The sequence below is a fragment of the Squalius cephalus genome (genome assembly GCF_949319135.1).
Source record: "Squalius cephalus genome assembly, chromosome: 11".
NCBI classification, from domain to species: Eukaryota; Metazoa; Chordata; class Actinopteri; order Cypriniformes; family Leuciscidae; genus Squalius; species Squalius cephalus.
Window position 1 is genome coordinate 35067824 of NC_137132.1, and position 26458 is coordinate 35094281.

A 26458-nucleotide genomic window follows, 5' to 3' on the forward strand; every position below is an offset into this window, starting at 1 on the left:
ACATTAAGGGCCATTTCCTTTTTCATAAAGAGGGTGCACTGATGTCATGTGCCTAGGAAGTAACATGACAGAATTACAAAGAATTACCTTGGCCAGATCAGGGTGGATTCCATTTTCAGTCGTTTCCTCATTTTCATGGAGAGGAACATGATTCAACGACATATCAATGATCTCTAAAACAACAACAACAAAGCAATGTTTTAGTTGACAATGCAATAAAGTGCAAACACTTGTAGTGATCTTCACACGTGGCACTAATTGTGTACAGTGGTGGATTTTGGTCATTTTTCACTTGAGATTATCTAGATTATCTGAGACCTCCAGTGGATGCTGTGCATAGAGTGTGAGCTGGCAACTACAGCCCGTGGCACGTGTGGCATGACATGACCTCCTGATTCCTTAACATGTAGCTCTCATGCCGACCACTAGGGTATGTGACAGACCCTCTACTTGCTCTATCTGAACCCCTCGGTCTTAAAACTTCAGAATCTATCACGGAAAAACAGAGACTGTAAAGAGTCTTCATTAGAAGTATTCTTAGCTAAAGGAAGAGAGAGTATGAATAGATTTGTTTTTTCTTTGTTGTTTTTTAAACACACACACACATATATGGGCGTTTCTTCAACTAGGGGCACTTTTAGGCTTGTGAAGTTGAATAAAAAAAACTTGTTCAAAAGTCACGTAACACAGTCTCATAAGTTTAAATAATTTATCTAGTTTTAAGGTCTGTAAGAGGACAAACTTAGATTACAAGAGAAATTGTTAATATTTTACATTTTTTCCGACCTGCAATGAACAAATGTCATTTCCACCACATCTCTATATACAGCTGTTATTTAAAAACAGAATAACTTATGCCACTCAAGAATTGTCTAAGATCATTTTTGTAACTAGTTTTATCAGTTTTTCCACAATGTACAATAATTATACATTTGTCAATGAGATAAATTGACTGCCCTAAGGACCAAATGATGAACTGTACACCTGTCACACTCTGAAATTTAATATTGGTTTGGGCAAGAGCTTATTAGAAAATAAATAACTTGAATTTTTATATTAAGTAGAGCATGATCTTGTAAATTGTGGATACATTTTTAATGTGTGATGAGAACTTTTTAAATGTTTTTAAAAAATGTGTGTGGTGATGGAAATGACGGTGGTGGTGGAAATGACAATGAATTAACGTGAATGTAGAGAAACAGTAATATTTAGAGAAATATTTATTTGAAAAACTCTTAAACTCATGACACTCAGTAAACTCAATTCACAAAGTCAATCTACTCTTGCAATCCATATCAATTGTACTTTGTAATCATAAATGTCATTTCCACCACATGCTGTCATTTCCACCACAGAGGGCACTGTGGTGGAAATGACATTTCTGTAGTTTTTTGTGAAAAAATGGAAGATAGCTTCACTGATCCGCTTTGAATTAATACTCAGCATTTCATGCATGCAAAATACTCTTATTTAACTTAAATTTTTTTACTTTTTAAAAACACCCTTGAAGGTACAGCATGTTTCCACCACATGCTGTCATTTCCACCACAGAGGGCAGTGTGGTGGAAATGACTGTGGTGGAAATGACATTTCTGTAGTTTTTTGTGAAAAAAATGGAAGATAGCTTCACTGATTAGCTTTGAATTAATACTTACCATTTCATGTATGTAAAATACTCTTATTTAACTTAAATTTTTTAACTTTTTAAAAAACACCCTTGAAGGTACAGCATGTTTGGAAATGACGTAGAATAAATATATTAACTGATCAAGCAATATTTACCTTGATTTTTCTTATTTTGTTCTTGATGAAAATTTAAAATTGCCTCCATGTCCAACATGTGCTCTGATGTCTCTGAACATTTCCATAGAAACCACCTAAACAATCTCTCACACAAACTTTTTAAAGGGACATTACAGTGTTGTGGTGGAAATGACACCAATACTGTGCGACAACTATATTTTGTATAAAAAGTAATATTGATGGTGGTCTCACATTAAATACTATAATGTATTTTAATTATTTTACTAGTGCTTAATTTAGGTATATTAATAGTTACCCGATAAGTCATACTTTTAAACTGTATTTTCATTGTTGAAGTTAAAAAGTCAGGGTGTGCGACAAGGATAAAACAGTGATTTTGGCACCTATAAGGATGAAAAAGTATGAAAAAATCATAATAGAAAGGTAGTAAAAAGTTTTTAAGGAGGTTTTATTGTTAGTTTGAAAAAGAAAGAGGACTTTGTCCAAAATTGTATGTATTTTTAAAAATATGACCAAAGTACATAAAAGTGCCCATAGTCTAAGAATCACCCATATATATATACATACACAGTTTTTCATCTAATTAAAACAAAACGCTACTTGGGATCCACTTCAGATTTTGACGAACATGCCATTTTTGCCTCTGAACACTGGGCCATTTTACACCGACAATATCTTCCTTTTTCTTTCAGACCCAATGGATTAGGGCGGATCTTAAACCTATTTGGCTCGATATAGAGACCTCACAGTCATACGCTCGCAACATATGCCATTTGTTAGTAGTCCTAACCTAAGGTAATCAAGGCATTACTGTATGTGACAATCAGATTGTGATTCTTACAGTTTTTGCCTGATATTTCAGATCCATGATTTAAAATCTGGCACATTTATGGTGACCTTATGGTGATTTGTTTAACCATGTAATATATTTAACCCTGACATAAGAAATAATAGTGAGAAAAATCTTTTTTTTTTTAAATAGTTTGAACCTGTAGAAAATATTGCTCATAATTTAGATTAGGGTCCAATTCTCACTATTAACTAACTATTAATTACGACTTTTGTCTCAATAAACTCAGAATTACTGCTTATTAATAGTTAGCACAAGGTAGTTGTTAAATTTAGGTATTGGGTGGATTAAGGGATGCAAAATATTTGCTTTATAAGTACTAATAAACAGCCAATATCCTAGTAATATGCTTGCTAATAAGCAAACAGTTTCATAGTGAGAATTGGACCCTAAAGTGTAAAAAAAATCAAAAATTTAAAAATAAACATTTTGTTGGGTATAAATTTCTATAAAAGGTTTTTATGGCTCATTTAGTATAATATAGTGAGAATATGGAGCTCATACTTGAGGAGGAAGAAAACAGTTTATTCAGAGGCCCAAACTGAGCAAATTTATGAAATATATCTGCCAATAAAATATATTAGTAAGATGATATTCATCAATAATGTCTGAGAGATGTGCAACTATAGTTCCCCAAAAGCCTGATGTTTGTGAGCAACATTTTAACATGATTTTTCAAAAAAATAAAAATAAAAATATGAATAATCAAGTAAACCTAAATACCTTTAGTCCCGTAAGTATTCATCTTGAAATTTAACTAACCATATAAAAGTTTACTTTATAAAAAATCAGTGAAGATTTAACAGCAAAAAGAGGAGTAAACATGTTTAGAATTACACTAAAATGTGTTTTACTCCCTGTCTCAGACAAATTGTGTGATAAGCAGATAAATAGTTTTTATAATGGCCTTTGTTTCCATGAAGTATGAGATATGCAGGACCTCAGAAGGATATGAGAAAGGGAGTTTCAAATGACCACTTGCTGCTTTTCTCCATGTAATTTGTCAAGTGTTGTGAGTGCTGGGTCTTGTTCATTTGGTTCTGAATGAATGAATGAATGAATGAATGAATGAATGAATGAATGAATGTTGTTTTCATCAAGGTTCTTATGTTCTGAATTGATTTTTTTAAATAAAAAAAATGTTGTATGTTTTCATGGATTGTGCTGTGTCATATCAATGCAAGGCCATCACAAATTATTTTATTTTTTTCTAATATTTTCCAAAATCTTCCCTTGGGAAGTTTTCAATCTTTTGCAGGGGAATTTTTGTACAGTACAATAGATTCGATCTAACATCTGTATATTGTCCCGTCACTGTCATGATTGGAACAGCACCAAAGTTCTATCACTAACTGTTGCACTTGTGTATATGAGGACAATAGAGTGATATGATTGACTCTTTCTAGTATTTGATGATTTCTAAGCACCCACCGTGCTTATTGTCGCTCAGGTCCACACTCTTGCGGTCCAGAACCGGGCCCGGGCCCTCTGGAGGACTGATCTGCAGGATGCGTGTTAAAGTGTTGATCCAGTCATCCATGTCCTGCTCGTTCTCGGCAGCCAGGACAAAATAAGTCACTTCATTCATTTTCAACTCAAAGGCGTGTTTCCTTAGGCGGTTATTCTGCATGAACCCCAAATGGACCCAGAAATCATAATAAATATTAGTCATTAGTCACCTCGTTGTTCACTAAACTGCTTTACTAAACTGTATTTGTACCAACCTGAACCACCCCGGTGCACGAGTCCAGAAAGATACAGCCTTTAGGTTCCTTTGATATTTTCTCATCTTTATAGAAGTTCATGATATAAGAGTTGTCAGTTAGCTGAGTCAACTGGAAATATCGTCGCTTGAAGGACTGTAAAAGCACAAACAACAAGCAAGTAGCAGGCAATCAGTAATGTTTTACACACAAGTAGTTTTAGTGATAATACAGAATTTGTAATGAAAAAACACTCTCTTACCCGAACAGTTATACTGTTGTTGACAGTGCTGTTAAAGTTCCCTTTATAGAGCCAGCCAGACTTAAAAACGCCGATCCCTCCAACACCTCCACTGCCTGCACCTCCTCCTCCTCCTCCTTTAGATGATGACAAAGAGGTTGTGTCCTACAAAAAAGTGTTTAAACATCTCATATAAAGACAAGAAACAGGAATCATCAGGAAACTACTATTCTGCTCCTTTCATTTTAACCATATACACAACCCCAGTAGGCATAGTCATAAATGCACATGGTGTCTCTGACACACAGCTTTACTAGTCGTTCCAAACCAATGACCCCACCGTCTCAGTTCGTACCTCTGCCTGCCATTCAGACATTTCTATTGGAGTCGGGATGCACTGATATGAAAATTCTGGACCGAATCCAAAAATTATGGATGCACTTATCCAAAAAACGAAATTAAAATGATTGCTTTTATATATATATTTTATATATACAGTGCAATGCATAAGTGAATACACCCATGCTAAAGTTGACTAAAAAGAGGAATAAAAAATCATATTTTGGAAATTGAACTTAATGCCTTAATTTAAAAAATTAGGAAAAATCCAACCTTTAAGGACACCAATTTTCTTTGTGAATGAATAATGTATCGTAAATAAATAAATGTTCTTCCTTAAAATACATGGTGCATAAGTGAGTACACCCCTATGTTAAATTCCCATAGAGGCAGGCAGATTTTTATTTTTAAGTTTTTTTTTTTTTTTTTTTTAGGATACTATGCATCCTGATAAAGTTCCCTTGGCCTTTGGAATTAAAATAGCCCCACATCATCACATAGCCTTCACCATACCTAGAGATTGGCATGGGGTACTTTCCATAAGATCATCTCTCAATGCAAATCAAACTAGCTTTTAGGCTAACTGAAATAAAACCATGCCAATCTCTAGGTATGATGAAGGCTATGTGATGATGTGGGGCTATTTTAATTCCAAAGGCCAAGGGAACTTTATCAGGATGCATAGTATCCTAAAAAAAAAAAAAAAAAAAACTTAAAAATAAAAATCTGCCTGCCTCTATGGGAATTTAACATAGGGGTGTACTCACTTATGCACCGTGTATTTTAAGGAAGAACATTTATTTATTTACGATACATTATTCATTCACAAAGAAAATTGGTGTCCTTAAAGGTTGGATTTTTCCAAATTTTTTAAATGAAGGCATTAAGTTCAATTTCCAAAATATGATTTTTTATTCCTCTTTTTAGTCAACTTTAGCATGGTTGTATTCACTTATGCATAGCACTGTATATATATATATATACATATATATATATATATATATATATACATATATATATATATATATATATATATATATATATATATACATATATATATATATATATATATATATATATATATATATATATATATATATATATATATATATATATATATATATATATATATAAAATTGTATTAAAATTAGACTTTTTAATTTAATTCAATCATTTTAATGATACTGAATTTACAAAATACAAGCAATACAATAAAATAACCAGACTTTTATTGAAAGTAACACACTAAAATTGGACAGAAAATATATTCATATTAAATATACATTTTAAGTACCAGGACTTAAGATTATGTGAAACAAAAATTCAGTCAAGTGTGTCCAAACATATTACTGGTATGAGTTTGGCAAGGCCTTCTTGATACACCATACTGACCTCATCTTTGTCCACATCTTCATGGTCAATCTCAAAAGAGTGGGAGGGCAACTTCTCTGCTTTATACAGCTTCCTATACAGAGAGAACAGAACCACTGTCATCCACCATGATCAGGACAAGAAGAGAAGGAGAGAGACCGTCTTCACTTCCACCAGCAGTTTGGTTTTGGATTTGTGGTGCTGCTGATTACGTTTAATTAATAATGTTCATTTATATATTATTAACAGCAAAGACAACAATTGATTATATATATATAACCTTCGGATGTTGAGCTTTCATGTTTTATACTGTATATTATATCCCCTAACCCTAAACCTACCCATCACAGGGGGAAAAAACATCACTTGGTATGATTTATAAACTGTTTTCCTTATAGGGACTAAAAAATACGTCCCCACAACATAGGGAATACCTGAACCACATACACACATTCTTGTACAGCTATCTTTATGAGGACATTCATTGACACAATGCAATCTCTAGCCGCTTACCCTAACCTTTCCGATCACAACTAAGTGCCTAACCCGAACCCTTACCCTTAACCTCATTATAACCTTATCCCTAAAACCAAGTCTTGACCCTCAAACAGGCCTTTAAAGGTGTCTCAGAAAGTGAGGACCGGCCAAAATGTCCTCACTTTATTCTCTTTATCCTCACTCCAATGGTCTAAAACTCAAACTGGTCCTCACAAAGATAGTTGTACAAGTACACACACACACACACACATGCGCGCACACACGCACACACGCGCACACACACACACACACACACACACACACACACACACACACACACACACACACACACACACACACACACACACATCAAGCATTAGTGCACCAATAAATCCTCCTCTCCTCAAAGAGGTAGTGTTTTCCACATCAAGTAGTGTTTATCACCCATTTCAGTGAGCTTTATTCTGCCAGGACCCCACATACAGGTGTCCATTCTGCTGCCTGTCTGAGTGCTCTTGTAAACCAGAGCCCTTTGTGTCTGTCCTGGGTGGTAGAGACAGTGTGGCGGTTCATGCAGCACAAACACACACCACACACATTTTTCTTTTGACCGACATCACTGACTGGCCAGCAACTTTAGCGCTGCATGTCGCCAGGTTCTCGCTCCTAGTGTTGTTACTCTAATGTTATTAGTAGACAGCAAGTCTGGACATATTGTAGAAAATCCGATCACAGTTGACATATACTGCTGGTAAAACTAAGATATTCTAATTTGAGTAGGAATAAGTTTTCTTTTTGCTAAAAATTAAAATTCTGCTGTTGGAAAATATTGTTATATAAACTAGATATTAGACTAGATAAAAAGTTGCTGCCATGCTGCCAAAAATGTTCAAAATGTCATTCAAATTTGGCAAACAATCAGTTTTCTTGACCCTAATAATGAACACTATGCAGAGGAAACTGTTTTAAATATGAACGGTGTTGCTAAAACTGATTATTGATTGATAATCAACAAGAACTATCAATGTATGAATCAAACTCACTAAGACTGCAGTCAGTTTCTTTTCCACACATCATTAATTTATTATATCCATATGTGGTTCCAGATAAATCATAGGACAGTGAAATCGCACCAGAAATCCTCTGTCCTGTCTGCACTCGAGACGGTGACGTGTGAGCTCCACTGACACAGTCTGCACTCCTATTGGTATGTTTCTCCTTAAAGTCTCTCTATTTGCGTAAAGTGAAACATTTCTTAACTTTCTTAAGTTGCTGGACGAGCCTATATCCTGTCGCCATCTCTTGATTCTCCTGGAAGTCACCATCTCTCCATTGAAAATGGATGGGATTTATGTTATGATTATTGTAACTCTCTCTTTGCGGGTTTACCAGCAAACTCTATTAAGAGGTTGCAATATATACAGAACTCTGCCACACGTGTTTTGACTCACACATCATCACGCCATCACATTACACCTGTGCTCCAGCAACTGCATTGGCTTCCAGTTCAGTCACGTATTGATTTTAAAGTTCTGATTTTAACTTATAAAGCAGTACATGGGCGGTGATTTGGTTACTCCATCCATTCCTGCTCGCTCTCTCCGCTCTGCTGGCTCTCTCTCTCTGTTTCAGCCTTGTTGTAAATTAAAAACTATGGGGGGAAGGGCCTTTTCCTGTAATGCGCCAAAGTTATGGAATACATTACCTGCGTCTATCAGGGATGCTGCTTCTGTGGATTGTTTTAAGAGACTTCTTAAGACACATCTTTTTAGTCAAGCTTTTAATTTATAAACTGTGTATTTTTTTGATACAGATTTTTTGTTTTATTGTAATGTTTGATTGTTTGATTATTTTGTTCTGTATGCTGTAGCGCTTTGAGTATGTGAAAGGCGCATTATAAATAAAATGTATTATTATTATTATTATTATTATTCGCTGCCATTGTGAACAGAGCTACAGGCTTCTATATTACATCACAAAGGATCTGCCTATTCACACATCACCACTGGGCAATGCCTGGTCCAAGCTAATGAAACAACTCAGGCCAATTCTCTTCGCCGATCAGTCCAGTTCTGTCTTCATCTGTCCGTCTGTTTCATCTCCCCATCTCAAGCTAACGGTTCCCTCGGATATTCCTCGCCTGCTCTGAGTCTGATCATGGATCTTTCTGTCCCTTGCCGATTCTTCCAGCTTTCCACCCAGCCTACCGGTTGCTGATATCGCCTGCTCCCCGGGCTGTGTTTCCCTCTGCCCCAAAAGTTACTTACTGGATCTTTGCTCTTGAGACTTCTTGATGACTATTTTTGCAGACAACTGCTTCATGATGATTCCAGCTTTAGTTGAATGAGCCTCTCTCCTCTAGTTCTAAGAACGTAAGACTTCACGTGTTGATTTCTGTCATTATTCTTAGTGCAGTACGCAATGCATTATGGGCTAGTCCTTTTGAAGCAATAGCACAATGGTGCTGAACGGGTGTTTCACCGTGATTATAGAAGTTTGAGTTCGAGTAAGTCTTCGCCTGTCCGTGTTCACAGCACTCGTGACAGGAATATGTGGGGAAAATAGTAGAAAACGAATCAAAGAGAGGAGAGGGAACTTTGAGGAGCACGTTCTTTTAAAACTGAGGTGACTGTGATGAGCAGGAACTGAAACTGAAAAAAATGCGCCTGAAACTAACCTGTTCCTGTTTGTGAGGCTTAAATGACAGGAGTATATGTGGAAAACAGAAGGAAACTATTCAAATAAGAAAAAGAACTGTGAAACTGATTGCAGCGAGGATGCATTCTTTTAAAGTCCCTCTGTGGTGAAAATCAAGCTTTTAATGTTGTTTATATGTCTAAAATTGTCTATGTGGTGTTTTCAATATGCTGGTGTAAGCCAAATGTTCTTCTCTGAAGTTATTTTTTCTTACTAACTAACATCCTATATATAGTCATTGAATGGCCTTACGTGACATATTGTTCACAAGGGGTTACTGGGGTGGCAGTGGCTCAGTGGTTCATGTAGGTTGTCTACAAACCGGAAGGTTGGTGGTTCAATCCCCAGTTCCACCTGACCAAGTGTCGAGGTGTCCATGAGCAAGACACCTAACCCCAGCTGCTCCCGACGAGCTGGATGGCGCCTTGCATGGCTGACACCACCGTCGGTGTGTGAATGGGTGAATGTGAGGCAATATGTAAAGCGCTTTGGTGGCCATAGGTCTGTGAGAGCGCTATATAAATGCAGTCCATTTACCATGTATCTTTCACAGTCTGATGTTCATTCCTGCTTATTTGGTCTTATAACTAGTAATAAAGAGGAACACAGATCGGTTCTCGTGCCGCTTGAACTGAGATGCTACAGCGATCTGTCATGTCATATTTAAGAGCACCAAAATGGTATTTATCGTTTGAATTTGGTAATAAAATGGACAGAATTTGAAAGCTGAGACTTTGTTTCATATACAAAGTACCCCTACTCTGTCTTGTCTGTCATTGTCAGTTGGTTGTTTTATTAACTGCAAAAGAAAATGGATGTGTGGGAACAGTGTCAGTTGTGTGAGTCTCACACTTAATCCGTGAGAGTTGGCAGCCCTGGATATAGTTTTGTTTTAAAATATTATTAATATTTGAAAAATCTTTATCTGCCAAAGGTGTCTGTTAAAGTGCTTCATCTAAAGCATCTGTTGTGTCCAAACATTTGATAAACATCTTTTAAAAGCAGCTTACATACATTCAAAATCTAAATAATTTTCTATATGTCAATTTAACATCTGATAGGAATCGTCTAAGAGACATACTGCAGATGTGACAAACATTACATTTTCCAGATGAAAACAAGCACATAATAAAGACAAAGATGTCACCTTACCATAAAGTGTAAACAAAGTTTCTCATTTTTATGACTGTTATAATGAAATAATAATTCTCATTATTATGAAATAATATTTCTTACTCTGCTGTGGTAAAAATATGCTTCTATAATTTCAAGACGAATGGTTTGATGACAAGAAAACGATGCTGTTGGAAGGTTTGGTGGAGCAGTAATGAGCTGTACCTGGGCAGCATGCGGTAGTCCCCTGCATACTCTTCGTATTTATACTGGATCACATGCAGCTGGGAGTTGAAGTATTGACAAGCCTATAGGAAAAAAAATACAGTTATATAAAGACAGAGGTTCCTACTGTAAGAGCTAAACGACAAAAAGTCATTCAGTTCTATTTTTTGCCTTCAATTCAAAAAGCCCTACAGAATGTTAAATGTGTCATTTTATGAGTTAAGTGAATGACCACCAACATATCAAAGATGTTTGAGGTAAAAAAAAGCTTTAGGTTTTAGACTTAAAAAAAAAAAAAAAAAATAAAGATTTACAATTTGACCATTTTCAATGGCAAACCGAAGCTCAAATATGCATGAATGCTTTGGTTGAATGGACATTCATGCATTCACTAGTCACACGTTTTGTTCTTCTAAAGATTAATGTAAGTCTGACTGGTTTTCAAACAACATAAGGGTGAGAAAATACATTTTTATTTCCATTTTGAATGGGAACTTGTACTGCTTCCTAGAACGCAATGGGGAACGCCTCAAGCGTGACCAGTGTCTGAAGCACGTCAATACAGTACATCGACTGGAGACAGCCTGTGACATCACGGTGCAACCAGAGTATAAAAGGCCATCTGAAGTACAAGTGATTCTCTTCCTTCTCTTCAAGAGCATTTGTTTGGAACATGTCGAAGGCAGTTATGGCAGCGAAAAGTTTCAGGAAGTATGTCCATACATGTCAGCATTATATGACACCAGATGATTTACACAATCTGTGCTTTATTGTGCTTTTTATTTGAATGTAAAATGTGTAATTTTCTGAATTAAGTGAATGACCACCAACATATCAAAGATGTTTGAGGTAAAAAAGATTTAGGTTAAACGTTTTAAAAAAAACAAACAAAAAAAAAACAAAAAAAGATTTACAATTAGATTTTTCAATGGCAAACCGAAGCTCAAACATGCATGAATGCTTTGGTTGCATGGACATTCATGCATTCACTAGTTTTATCTGTGCTTTATTTGCTTGGGAGAGGAGTATGCGTATGATGAGTTACTAGAGGTTATGAGGCTAGAGGCTATGTCACAAACAGATTGGATCTGCCCTGGAGGCGCGAGAGATGTGAGACTGCTTGTGGCAGGTTGGACGAGCGATTTTTATCCGGACATAATCTTTATGTGATTTTTATCCAGCTCTCACTGTCACACTCAGACGAAGGCAGACAAGGGTAAAGTGAACAAAGAGGATATTTATTTAAAGTGCAGGTAGAGCAATGCAAGGTGAGATGATCGATGAACTGGAATACTGATGTGCTGATGACTTAGCTGACTTGGTTGGATGAAAGTCTTTAGCAGGGATGACGACGAGAACCCGGACGATGACAATGACAATGGGGAATTCTCAGGTGAGTAGACAGACAAAGACGAAAACAGGAATGGCAATTTCTCTGGTGAGTGATCTGAAGCACTTGTCCAGACACCGGGACTGTGGGAGGAGAGTGCTTAAATGGTGAAGTTAACGAGGGTGATCGCTGACAGGTGCAGGTGATTGTGAAGGAGGTGCAAGTGTGAGCCAAGGAGGGTGCAGGGCAATGTAGTGAAGCTGGATGAAGTAACTGGTGACTGTGACACTCACAAGCCTTCTGTTTCCTCCAGATATGCATGCTGAGGTGGAAAGATCTTGGAAGAAACCATATTGCCCACATTCATCTATTTCAGCATGCAAATTATGCAAGGGTAGAGGGAATGCGTGAACATGGATATGAGTCGATGCCACCTGTTGAAGAGACGCTAGCCAGCTATCTCTCGCTAGGGGAGGCATCGATGTTGAAAGCTCCCATCCATCCATCCATCCATCCATCCATCCATTTATATAGCACAAATAAACACAACTATAGTTGACCACTGTGCTGTACAGGACAAATCTAAAATATATAAAAAGAGAGACACACAATAGAAACAGAACATAGTTAAGATGAGTTAAATGTTGGAGTAAAAAGATATGACTTTAGGTTAACTTTAAACTCATGTACAGAGGATAAAGATCTCAGGGATAGCGGGAGATTATTCCATAGCCTAGGTCCAATGACTGCAAATGCACGATCTCCTCGCGACTTCAACTTTGATCTGGGCTGGGAAAGAATGTTTCCGCTTGTGAAACGCAGACATCTGACTGGCGTGTTCAAATTTAAAAGTTCAGACAGGTGGGAAGGCGCCAGACAATTTAAGGATTTAAAAACGAAACGCAGTATTTTGAGTTCAATTCTGTAATGCACTGGCAACCAATTTAAAGCAATTAAAATTGGAGTAATATGTTCTCGCTTACGAAATCTAGCTACAGCTTTTTGAACTATTTGAAACCTTGCCATAGTCGACTGGAATATTCCATAATATAGAGAATTACAATAATCCAAGCGAGATAACAATAAAGCATGTGTAACTCTTTCAAGATCTTTGAAAGATAAAAAGGGCATAACTCTGGACAAAAGTTTCAAGTGAAAAGAACTCATCTTAACTATTGTATTGATTTGTTTATTGATTTCAGAATAATTCAGAGTAATTCAGTGGAATCCAGAATAATTCCCACATTTTTGACAGCTGGTTTGATGTAGAAGTTTAGATTATCTTCACCCATAGAGTGCCCAAATACAATGACTACCGTTTTACTCGCATTTAAGTGTAAAAGATTTGAGGAAATCCTGGACCTTATATCAGCTAAGCAGGCAAGCAAGGTTTCTAAGCCTTCCTTGTCATTGCGCTTCAAAGGCAGATAGATTTGGATGTCATCTGCATAAAAATGAAAGGACACTGCATGCCTGTTAAGAATAGAGCCCAATGGTAACATGTATAGAGAGAACGGAGTAGGAGCCAGGATGGATCCTTGAGGAACACCTCAAGTGAGAGAAGCTACAGATGAAACAGAGTATCCAATGCCAAATTAAAATATTCTACCATTGATAAAAGATTTAATACAGCTAAGGGCACTTCCTCGGATGCCAACACCATGTTCAAGGCGTGACAACAAAATGCCATGGTCAATTGTGTCGAACGCTCCACTCAAATCTAAGAGCACTAAAATTACAGATGTCCCGGAGGTGCTAGGGGTCAGGCCGTAGTGGTCCTGCACACAATGGATGTGTTGCAGACTTACCAGGCCGATCTGCTGAAAGACCTGGACCAGGGTTAGGGACTCCCCCTGAGGCAGTAGCAGAGCTGCGTCGCACTACTGATTTGGCTCTCCATGCCACCAAGCAAACTGCTGACACAATCGGCTGATCGATGGTGGCTATGAAGAGGCATCTCTGGTGAACCTGGCAGACATCAACTGTCTTATTGTGCCCCTCCTCCTCTGAAGAGTATAGCGCAGAAAAGATGAAATTCGAGGAAAAGAAACAGGATTTGAGGGAAGTAATCCAGAATAAACATGCTAAGCATTCTCGGGTTGCAGAGGCCAAAAAACATCTGCCTCCTTCCTTCTCCCCCACTCTGTAGTATCCATGGAAAATGGGGGTTGGTTGAAAAACTCAGAAGTTTTGTCAATGCTTTCTTCTCAACTGTTTTATCTACCGGGTGAACAGCGACAAGATGTAACTAAGCAGGTGGACAGTTTTCCAAATCTATTTAATGACGTTTATCCATGTACTTCTGTCATCCAGCATGACATTTTGGAAGCATGACCATCATATGACAGTAAAAGAGCACACACACAGCTTATTCTAATATGGAATTGTACTGGAATGGAGAGTGTTGGTACGTGACAGCAGGGCCTCCACTCAAGGATAAAATATGATGAACAAGTCTAAGAATATTCCACATATGGTTGAAAATACCATCAATTGGCCTAGAAAGATAACATTCTGGGAGTCAAGACTATAAAGGAGGAAGGATGTCCTCCCTTCACTGTCACATTCTGCAGCCACTCTGTGTGACTGTATGACTGCTGGCCTTTTCTTGCAAGAAAATAAACCTCATCAAATACAATTATTCAGTGATATAATTTTGTTTGCCACCACAACATCAAGGTCGGTGGTGCATTAGCAATAAAGCAACATGCCTATCGTTGCCCCACAGGTAAGAGAGAAGAAATGTGAAGTGAAATGAAGTGAAGTGAAGTGAAGTGAAGTGAAGTGAAGTGAAGTGAAGTGAAGTGAAGTGAAGTGAAGTGAAGTATCTATTGCAAAATGGTTTTGGTACCAAAGGCCAATGGGTCCTTTCACTTTTGTACTGCTTTTAGAAAAGTTAATTCTGTCACCGTGCCTGATGCTTTTCCGCTGCCTTGTATTGAAGACTGTATTGATAATATCACAGTGCCGAAATACATTACGAAGCTAGATCTGCTGAAGGGATACTGGCAGGTGCCTTTAACAGAGCACACTTCTCAAATTTCGGTGTTTGTAACTGACACATTTCTTCAAAATAAACGGATGGCATTCGGGGTGTGAAACTCACCGGCAACATTCCAACGATTAATGTCAATGGTTCTAGGTGAGGTTCCTAATTTCAGTATTTACTTGCATGACATAGTAATTTATTCATCTACATGGGCTGAACATATTTCAACCTTAAACTTGGTGTTTTGCCATTTAGCTGCTGTATCCCTAACGTTAAATCTTAAGAAATGTGAATTTGCTTAAGCTTTTGTCACATATCTGGGAAAGCAGGTACGGAACGGTCCATCCATTGGATGGAAAAGATATAGATTGTATAGATTTTTGGGAATGTGTAGTTGCTAGTAGTCTAGTGTAGTTTGTTTCAGTTGGACTAATGAGTGCCAACATGCATTTTTGTCTGCAAAATCTCTCGTCTGTAGTGCACCCCTCCTGTCTGCCCTGGATGTGGCTTGAGGTGCATACCAGTGCGATTGGGGTTGGAGCTGTCCTGCTACAGCAGGGTGCTGATGGTATTTCATCACTATTTTGCTGGTGTTGCAACATTTTGATGTTTATGTGGGTTCTACAGTAGCTCTTCTCCTGTTATAGTCTATATCAGTGGTTCTCAAAGTGCGGGGTGCGTGGGCACTACAGGGAGGTTGCTGGAGATCAGCAGAGCAAAAAAAAAAAACCCCGGAAAACCGCTCAAAAAACGGGAGTTTGATTAGGGGTTCGTAACAAGTCATATCTTCATCACACCCTTTGATAACACTGGACAGATATTGCAACCATTATGGATTTTACATTAAATACATATGTTAGTTACTGTACATGTATTGTCTACTGTGGGAGCTGTATCTTGTGTTACTGTAACTCTTTAATTCAGAAACAATGGTGACTTGAAACATGTATCTTGCTTTATTTGCTACTGAATTAAATTATTGTTAAAAAGTACTAAACTAAAAGATCTTGGTGTTGTATTTATGTGATTAAACCACATGTTCTCATTACATATTACAATGATATTGTGTTTTGAAACACCGATTATGAGGAAAGAAAAAATGTACAACTGTAATGAAAACAGGAAATTAGAGTGATTAGCAGTGTTACAAGTGTGTTGTTTAGAGTTTTGAAAATGTAGACTTTACACGGTTACCCTCCTGTCTCCATCTGTATTTCTGAACTACTCTTTTATTTGGGATTACACACGCACGTACACTTACCTGTCTGACCAGCAGACATTCAGCATGTTTGTCAGCTCCCTCTGGCACAGTGGACTTCACGGTTCTCCTCTCTACAGGAAGAGTGGACACCTGGAATAAAACAGATAGAGATCATTTGAAATCATCAACGAAATCAAATAATTCAAGAGGGGTTTATGGGATTCATGAGGACTCAGGTATTTTGCTTTATTTTCATATTCAATCATAGGCTCATCCTTACTAATTTTTGCCGTGCGCACCTAAGCTTTACTTAGGCCTACTAGAGCACGTACTCATATGTGCACTCTTCACAAATGGCGCTTTAAAATCTCTTGACAAAAAAAGATACTCATCTTGTCACAGTTAAAACCCTCCACATTTAATTTCCTACCGTATCGGAGAGAAATGCAGTAGCGTGTTGATTTGAAGTTGCAGGGTCTTTCATACAGAGACTCTCCTTATATTAATGCACAATGATGCATTTAAAAGTTAATGCCCAAACGGATCTTTATTAAAGTCCACATTGTCATTCCAGATGAAATAGAGAACAACCAATATATATATATATATTTTTATCAGGTTAAACTTTGATTAGTCACTCAAACACCTTTATCTAAACCTTTCACCGTCGGTCGCAAATATCCGCCATGTTTTGTAGTTTTTTAACACTTTTTACTCATGTTTGTAGTTCCTCCACCAAAGCGCAGTGGGTTGTGGGCAATATTATCCTTTAGAGTGTGCATAGATCCACACTTCGAAAATCCACTGGAAATAGTAGACCATCCGGGGACTTCTGGCATACTTTTTTCAACATACTATGCTTTGGGACACACTTACTTTAATCTCACATTCTGTTTAGGATGGATAGTATGGACATTGAAACACAGGGATGGTCTCCAGAGTTTACATCTTTTGAGGACAGGACGTCATTTGCATGAAAGACCCACCCTCCTCTGTAAGCAAGATTTCTCTAAACTCTTAAAAACTATATTACCTTTTGGTTTACTTCTGTGGAGACGAGACCATTGTACCAGTCGCACAGAGACATTTCAAATGCTACCAAACATGTATAGTGTTGTATAATAATTGTTCACATTAAACCATATAGATTTTTGGGTGAATTTTGGTGATCTCAGCATGAGAGAGAGAAGGGATGGGGGAAGAGGGGTTCAAGGGAAAGAGATGTAGATTAAGACGACTTGCATCTAGGATTGGGATGCTAATTTCGAAAGAGAGAGTTCAAATGCCAATTTTCCAGACACGTCCTTCTGTCTTCTCGGGGAGTAGTCGTTCCTCAAACAGATTTCTAATTTTCATTTTCTAATTTCTCCAGTCTTACAATTCCAAGTCCAAGAGTAATGTACATGCATTTTGTTGACTATATTACTTCAGTTGAATTAGTTTTTAATCACTTGTGATGTGATATCATAACGTCTCAGAGTTGCACATTGCTCCTGTGCACCTGAAGTCCTCAATTTGTTTGACCAGATTAATAAACAATGGATTGATGGAAAGGAATTTGGAGTTTGAAAGAGTTTATTAACAACACTACACTCACCTCTAGAGGAATTCAGGCTTATGAAGTTGGACTGTACTATATGCCAAATAAATTCAATGCGATTGTTGAGGTATGTAACAGTGAACAGATAACAAAGAACTCAAGGTACAAAACCAATAGAAACCATTACATATACAAAAACTGACAGATTAACAAGTAAAACACAAGGGCTATGCACAGGGGCAAACAAGCTAAACAAGGTAACAAGGAAACGAGACACACCCGGGGAGAATAATCAACATGGAAAACTACAATGAATTACAACATGGAACTAGGACAGGAAATACAACAAAAGTCCAGACAAGACATGGGGAATATATGACAGTCTGAAAACCAAGGCTGGGGAGGAATGCTGAAATTTGTGTGGTTTAAGTTCTCAACAACAACAATAATATAATAATAATATAAAAGGATATTTTGCAGCTTAGGGGGAGACCGGGGACAGTTGCAACACTTTTTGCATTTCTCTCAATTACTCAGAGACTATTTGGACTAGACCAACCAAATTTGTATATATTAAACTTGCATCTGTCTGCTAATTACCCATACCATTTAAAGAGGATTATATATGACATATCGTTCACAATATTTATTTGAATGGAAGAAGTCAGATGTTGCAACTGACCCCGACCCAGGGGACAGTTGCAACACAACCCAGGGACGGTTGCAACATGTTAAAAATACCTTAAATTTCATTAATTAACTTAAGCTTTTTGTCTCAATGAGCAAAGAATTCTGAAAATATTAACTGTTTTAGGCCTACTATAATATTATAGTATTATTTATTTCAATAATTTTATTGTAGCCTATTATTTATTTATTTAGTCATATTTATCAAATAACAGTTATTGAGTTTTGTTCAGTAAATGCAGCAGCAGATGTTGAATATGCCTACTGTCTTCTTGGTGGGGGGAGGGTCTAACTGTGCATGTTCAGTGTGAGTGTCATCACTCTAGCTTGTTTCTGATTGGAGAAAAATGACATGTTGCAACCATCCCCTGTTGCAACTGTCCCCGGTCTCCCTACTAAAGGCCCTATACAGAGACCACATGTTTTTTTGTTTTTTTTTGATTTAGCTATATGCAATAATAGAAATCCACTGATTCATATCACAGTAATAATACAATTAAAGAGATACAGGGGGAAATAAAATATTTTTGAACATACAGCCAGAATCTTTTTTTGTGTGCATTCATATGGCCATGTTTTACATTTAGAGGGGAAATCCCTTTTACTGCACCTGGCAGTATAAATTAAATAACCCATTTTGGCAATTGGGTGCATAAATTGCATATCCAAAATAAAAAGGCTGCTGCTCATGAGTCAATCTGACTATACACATAACCAATATTCAGAAATCAGACATGTGAGAGTTTAATGTTACAGAGATATAATATAGAGATAAGCTCAACCATAAAAATAAAAATAAGAATTAAAATACATAAATGATAAAACATATATAGAGGTGTACAACAATGCCAATATATGTTGCAATGTTAGAATTAATTGTATCTGTATTCAGATAAAATCAGAAAGTTTGCTTAAACTATATGGAAAGCCCATTTTGAATGTAATTAATTTGCGTGTGCGACAGATATGACATATTCTCACCACTTTTTGGAAGCCATTGAAACAATTGCTTGCTGAGCATGCACAACACACAAGAAGAGCATGTCCAATTAATCATAATTTAATGCATAAATGTACAGTAACAAAAAAATTATTTGCAAAGGACTTGATCAGTGGTCGAACGGTCATCCAGTTTATTATTATATTCAATGACCGCTGCCACATGCAGGTTTGCTGTGGGCAGCCAAATGGCTGAGAACTGACACTGAGGATGTCTTAAAATATTATACACCTTAACAAATCAGGCTACTTACATAATATTTAAATGCTTCTTGCTACCTTTTCAAGGCAGCCCTTATTTGAAATTAGCCTGCAATGTATCTGCTTGCGGTGACTAACTGTCATATGGAGGAACTAGCCAACCTGCAAGTGCATAAATAACTTTACTTAATTTATACTTGTATGCTTTATGGCTGCAATATAAGTTGCAGGATTCCACATAGAAGAGTCTGCACACACAGAGGAGACATAGGCCTACAGGTGGCCAGTGTATAGCCAACTTTTCCTTTTGATTTGTTGCATGAGGCATGTGTCTAATATCTCTTGTTGCAGGCACTTGACCACTGGCTTTTTTCTTTACAAAGAACAATTGAAATAAAACTCAAGGAACTAAGCATATTTGTCTTTTATTAAACATTTAATGAAAAGTGTGTGTTTTTTTTTTTTTTTTGGCATGTTGTGTAATATGGCACATGCAACAATGTAACAGGCCCTGTCAGGTGTGCAACCCTCAGACTTTTCAGACACTGAAATATTCCCTTTAGTTAGCCAAAGTTCATTTCATTGTGTGCCCTTGTCCTGGCTAGAGCTGCATTGTAACTGGTTTGGGTCAGGGAATGGGGTCATAAAACACCTGTCTGCAGGCAGGAACATGTCATAATGCAAATAATGCAAACAGTTTGTGCTGTAGTTAAAGCCTGACTCCGACAAGTCGAAAATAAATTTGCGTTTCCAACAAATTAATAATGTAAACGACAATCTCACGAGTCACGAGAAAAAATATATATCTCAGAAAGTGCACTATCGCGCTGCGCTGGACTTCCCGCATCAGCTCCGCTTATGAAGCCACAGTCTAATCCTGTTTACATGAAATAAGCCTGCTCCCGAGCAGGTTTAAGCTTGCACACCTGTTTGCTATGACAGCAAGTCCAGGATGAGCGTCGAAGAACCAAACAATCCAAGATCATGCCAAATCGCCAACAATCAAATCCAGCTAACTGAGTTAGCGACGTACGAAGAACGGGCCCCTGATCAACTTTTCTCTTTGTTCATCTGAGAGTTACAACTCAGATACAACAGCAAAACAAAATCTAAAGTTAATGATTTAAGGGTCAAGAGCCCAACTAAAGCAAACACTGATCACCATAACGGTGTCTTAAAATATTAGATTTTCTCCTTTGGTGATTCTGCTTGTTAACATCAGGTGTCTTCAATAATGAGCAATCATCACTCAATTAATCACTTAATTAGCTCATTAACTTTAACACTCTTGAGTGTTAATTTAACACTCATATTTTAACACTTTAACACTCTTGAGTCTGGAAACTCCCAGGAGAGTTCATTTAACACTGGAGTTTTTGCTGTGTGTAAGAATGTTCTCCAAATATTCAGTGTTGGTTTTGGGAACATAAAACATTTCCAGTTTTCTTGACGTTAGAGTAGGGGTGTGACGGTTAGCATATAACCGTGAGACCGACGGTTATAGTTGAACACCGTCATTACAACTCTATAACCGCCAAAACCGTGTTATTAAAATACTTTTTACAAACATTTTTTATCATAGAGAATGTTTAAATAATTAAAAACAATTGTTAACAGTCTGTGTTATTAATGGTCTACGTCGTTTCCAACTGTATTTGATTCTTTGCCAAGCGACTGCCAATCATTTGAGATAGAAATAAAAGCTATGATATAGTGATGTGCCATCATTATGAGATTTATTAAACAAATGAAAAACATTTGCAATAATAAACATTAGCAATGAACATTTGCAATCGGGAGACATGGTTTTTACCACTTAATGAAGTTTTGTTTTGTAAATCGTCAGACATGATTTTTACCACTTCATTAAGTTTTGCTTTGTAGAAAGCGTTTCTTTAAAGCGAATTTCGTTTTGTACAAATTGTATCTTAATTTTAATAAATGTTTCATCAACCAATTGCATGTATTTAATAAATAAAAAGCAAATAATAATAGGAGACAATATAACCGTGACATTGAGGCTCCGATGCGCCGCGTTCACTTGCATTGCATTGTGAAGTTGAACTAGAGCGCATCTCATCGTAAATGAATGAAACTCAGCGTAGGCCTATGCCTCACACATTAGCATTAAATATCTTTGCTGTATCCTTTCTAGAACAGACAAAGGCTTTCTTGCGGGTCGCATCAGCAGAGCATTGCATCGTCCATAGACCGCAAAACAATCAGCGGATGGCGGGCGGGTGCGGCTTTGAAATCTGGTCAAAAAACGTTGGTGCGGATGAAATAATACCCCATCCGCGTATCTCTATCGATAACAACATTGAACACTACACAAATATAAATTTTATTCAAACTAAGTTGTCCTGTAACAGACCCCCCTGTAACAACCCCCTGTTGTCCTGTAACAACCCCCCCCCCCCCCGACGACGACGACGACGACAACGACGGTTATGTTACGAACCGTCACATTTGACTCACGTCATAACCGTCATCACCAATTCTGAAACCAGCACACCCCTACGTTAGAGGAACGTGTTTTAAAAGGTATGATGTTCCTCAAACATTCTTTCAACTTAATTTTGATTGACAATTCAACATTATAGGAATGTTGATTTGTAACATTTCAAGAACATAAAAATGTCCAGTTTCCTGAAGGTTAATAAAATGTTATTTAAATGTTAGTATGATGTTTTTGAAACATTCATTCTTTCAATCATTCAAACACCTGCAGTGAACAAGCTGTGAACTGCAGCCACATCCTCAAATTAAATCAACTGAAGAGAAAAGAAGACATTAAATCTCTCAAGATCTCAGCAGAGGAGGATTAAACAACTCTACAAACAGCACTCTATTAACATATAATGTTAATAGAATGTCTAATAATATTATTATTAAAGGATTAGTTCACCTCAAAATGAAAATTTCCTGATAATTGACTCACCCCAATGCCATCCAAGATGTTCATGTCATTCTTTCTTCAGTGGAAAAGTAATTAAGTGTTTTGAGAAAAACATTTCAGGATTTTTCTCCACACAATGGACTTCAACGGTAACCAAAATATACTTTTTAACCACAATTGTTCGTCTTGTGCTGGTCTGCGACGCGCCATGCATTACGTAATCATGTTGGAAAGGTCACGCTGGACGTAGCGGTCTCCTCCATCTGCCTAAGGTCTTCATCTGTGTACTCCAGTCCAAAAAGGTAGGGTTGGGAAAAAAAACTCATCTCATTTTCTCCTCCAACTTCAAAATCATCCGACATCATTGTTTTACCTTTTTTGTTAAAGGGCTTTTCTTTTAGTCTTCGCATGTTCGCTTTGTAAACAATGGGGCGGTACTTCCCCATACGTCCAGCGTGACCTTTCCAACGTGATTACGTAATGCCTGGCGCGTCGCAGACCAGCACAAGACGAACAACTGTGGTTAAAAAGTATATACATTTTTATTTTATTTAGAAAATGACTGATCGTTTCGCTAGATGAGACCCTATTCCTCAGCTGGGATCGTGCAGAGCCCTTTGAAGCACTTCAAAGCTCTTTGAAACTGCATTGATTTGGACTTCAACAATTTGGTTACCATTGAAGTCCATTGTGTGGAGAAAAATCCTGAAATGTTTTCCTCAAAAAAATTTATTTCTTTTCCACTGAAGAAAGAAAGACATGAACATCTTGGATGGCATTGGGGTGAGTAAATTATCAGGAAATTTTCATTTTGAGATTAACTAATCCTTTAACATTCAGGAAACTGGACATTTGTATGTTCTTGGAATGTTACATTGTTTATCAAAATTAAGTTGAAAGAGCGTTTGAGGAACATCACACCTTTTAAAACACGTTCCTCTAACATCAAGAAAACTGGAAATTTTTTGGAACACTGAATATTTGGAGAACGTTCTTATAACAAACATCTGTTAGCTGGGGTAATAATGTGGGGACACACTTGGGCCCCTTAGTACCAATTGAGCATCATTTAAACGCCACAGCCTTCCTGAGTATTGTTGTTGACCATGTCCATCCATTTACGACCACAGTGTAACATTTTCAGATCACCTCTTCCAGCAGGATATCACAGCATATCACAAAGCTCACATCATCTCATACTAGTTACTTGAACATGACAGTGAGTCACTAAACTCAAACAGCCTCCACAGTCACCAGATCTAAGTCCAATAGAGCAGATTTGGGATGTGCTGGAACGGGAGATTCTCATCATGGATGTGCAGACGACAAATCTGCAGCAACTGCGTGATGATATCATGTCAATATGGACCAAAATCTCTGAGGAACCTTGTTGAATCTATTCCATGAATAATTAATGCAGTTCTGAAGGCAAAAGGGGGTCCAACCGGATACTAGCATAGTGTAGCTAATAAAGTGGACGGTGAGAGTATATTGTGCTTAATATATGAGGCATAAATTCCTAAATTAAATCTGTTAATCATATAAAGCATTCATATCTCCTTGATTAAACTGCTTGATGCATATTTATTATTTAATTAAAAAATAAATATTTATTTTTGTTTCAAAGATTTACCAAGGATTTATGGAATGGAACAATATGAGGATAAATAAATGATGACAGAACTTTTATTTTTGTGTGAACTATCTCTTTAAGCTGTTTAAAATTTAGTTGTGTCCCATCATGCTCTTTTCTGTGACTTCTTGTATAAAACAGCATTTTTTGGGCGCATTTTTTGGGCGCATTTTTTTATGATTTTTTTTTTTTTTTTTGGTGAAAAAATTATGCAGTTCTTCCCACACAAAAGTTCATAGTGACCACATGCATCAATAAAAAATAAAATAAAAAATACATACAATTTGTTGTAATATCCACTGCAAAATCTACTCCTAACACTTCCACCACCCACCAATAGAGGTCTTAGTCACCTGCATTCTGACATGGACTCTCGATATATTGCATCTGCAATCCATTAGCGTTAATATATATTATATATTCACTTTGCTCAGTGTACTTTCCCTAATGCTGCCCTATTGCCAGTTTCTCTGAAATACTCACCATGATTACTGATTTAGATTTGTTGGCCTGCATTGCTGTATTTCTGCTTTCGAGTTCTCCCTTTTAACATGAACACAATAGGCCATTGCCAATATGAGGTGTCATATGTTTGTGTGTGCTCATTGAGCATGTGTGCAAGCAGTGTTTATATTTGTGCCATGTAAACCCAGATCTGTGTGTGAAAGAGGATGTGGTCTGAACAGGCCTCTTCTTGGCTGTTTTCAGTGCCGTGTAGAGGGAGAAGTGTCAACACACACAGACAGTCATTTAACACATACTTCATGTCTTTTTGTAAAATATTACTCAAAAAATAGAGCCTTTTCAGAGCACACACTTTTTAAAAATGTCCAAAACACACATCTTAATGAGATGTGAAACTGAATGAACACCAGAGATAAGTACACATTTCACTTGCAAAAACACACACACAAATAGTGAACAAAGTACTCACAGTGAAGTCAAGGTCTGGGAATAGTAGGAGATCTTGAAGGGGATCTTCCCTGAACTCAGCTTCAAGCTCTGAAATCACAGCTTCATAGTCCAGGGGGTCAATCACTTTAGGCTTCTCCTGCTGTGAGACACAAATAAAACCATCTCATCAGCAACAGTGTTAGAATGCAAAAACAGTTGCTCGTTGTGCTGAGAGGTAGTGTTTTTCTCTTGCATCATCTTTAATGATTAGAGTGTAAATTGTAGAGCAACCGGCATTTAATTACTGTAGCTTTTCTAGATGGGGGCTGAACCATGTGTCTGAACCTAGGAGTTATCAGTCCCTTTGCATCGGACGGCTACTAAGGTAGTCCTGACAACAGTGCAGCCAATGATCAAAAGTAAAAAAGTACCAGATGAAAATAAATTGGAGGGAGCTAGAGGTCTCGGACTCTGAAGGCTACATACACTTATATGAAGTGAAGTGAAGGCGCATGCGCATGCGGCGACTCGCAGCTACAGCTTTGTTTGTTGTTTCCTTTTTTTCGTTTATTTTTTTTTTTTCTCAACACTGTTGGACGTGGAGATTTGTCCTATAGCTTCCTAAAGAACTTAGGAGTAGGCTAAATGGAGAAAATTGGGGTAATTGTTTTATTGACTATGATCCACCTGAGTCTGTGTTTGTTCGAATCACCTCAGGAGTCGGCAAGAATTCAAAACTCCCGGGAGTTTCTTTTACAATGGCATAAGCCCAACAGCGTGAAGCAACCTGTGGAATGTGGCTATCCTGATTTGGGAAGTTTTTCGCCTTTCAAGCAAAAACAAAATCGCTCTGGACAAAAGGATTCAACGTTTAAAATTCGGAAGAGAGGACGAAAAGGAGGTGTTCGTTAGAGACTGAGAAATCTAAGTCTTTCTAAAATTCCTCTTCCTACAATTATGTTGGCAAATGTGCAGTCTCTACGGAAAAAGACGGATGAGCTTCAAGCTATGGTGAAATTCCAGCCTGATTACAGGAACGTTTGCGTGATGGCGTTCACGGAGACTTGGCTCTCCGAAGGGGATTCAGATTCAAGCCTACGACTGGATGACTTTGGAGTGCCCATTCGCATGGACCGGGATGCAACGGTAACCGGTAAAGCGCAAGGAGGTGGGTTATGTTTTATTTTAGAGAGAACTGGTGCAAATCTGTGTCCGTTAAGGAGAAAGTGTGCACAAAAGACATTGAGTTACTGTCTGTGGCATTAAGACCTCAGTACTTGCCCCGGGACTTTCCTCAGCTGTTTG

General features: G+C 37.4%; 1 protein-coding gene across 6 annotated transcripts in view; it reads right to left on the reverse strand.

Moving 5' to 3' along the window:
* The window catches only part of dock10 (dedicator of cytokinesis 10), a 133438-nt gene that overhangs the window by 44969 nt on the left and 62011 nt on the right, over nt 1-26458 (reverse strand). For all 6 annotated transcript variants that reach the window (XM_079885596.1, XM_079885595.1, XM_079885599.1 and 3 more), the window contains exons 2-9: nt 25194-25313; nt 16361-16450; nt 10781-10863; nt 6290-6362; nt 4580-4723; nt 4339-4473; nt 4046-4238; nt 88-173 (exon numbers count right to left, since the gene is read on the reverse strand). In XM_079885596.1, coding sequence (XP_079741722.1) covers nt 88-173; nt 4046-4238; nt 4339-4473; nt 4580-4723; nt 6290-6362; nt 10781-10863; nt 16361-16450; nt 25194-25313 — 924 coding nt within the window. The remainder of the gene's footprint in view (nt 1-87; nt 174-4045; nt 4239-4338; nt 4474-4579; nt 4724-6289; nt 6363-10780; nt 10864-16360; nt 16451-25193; nt 25314-26458) is intronic.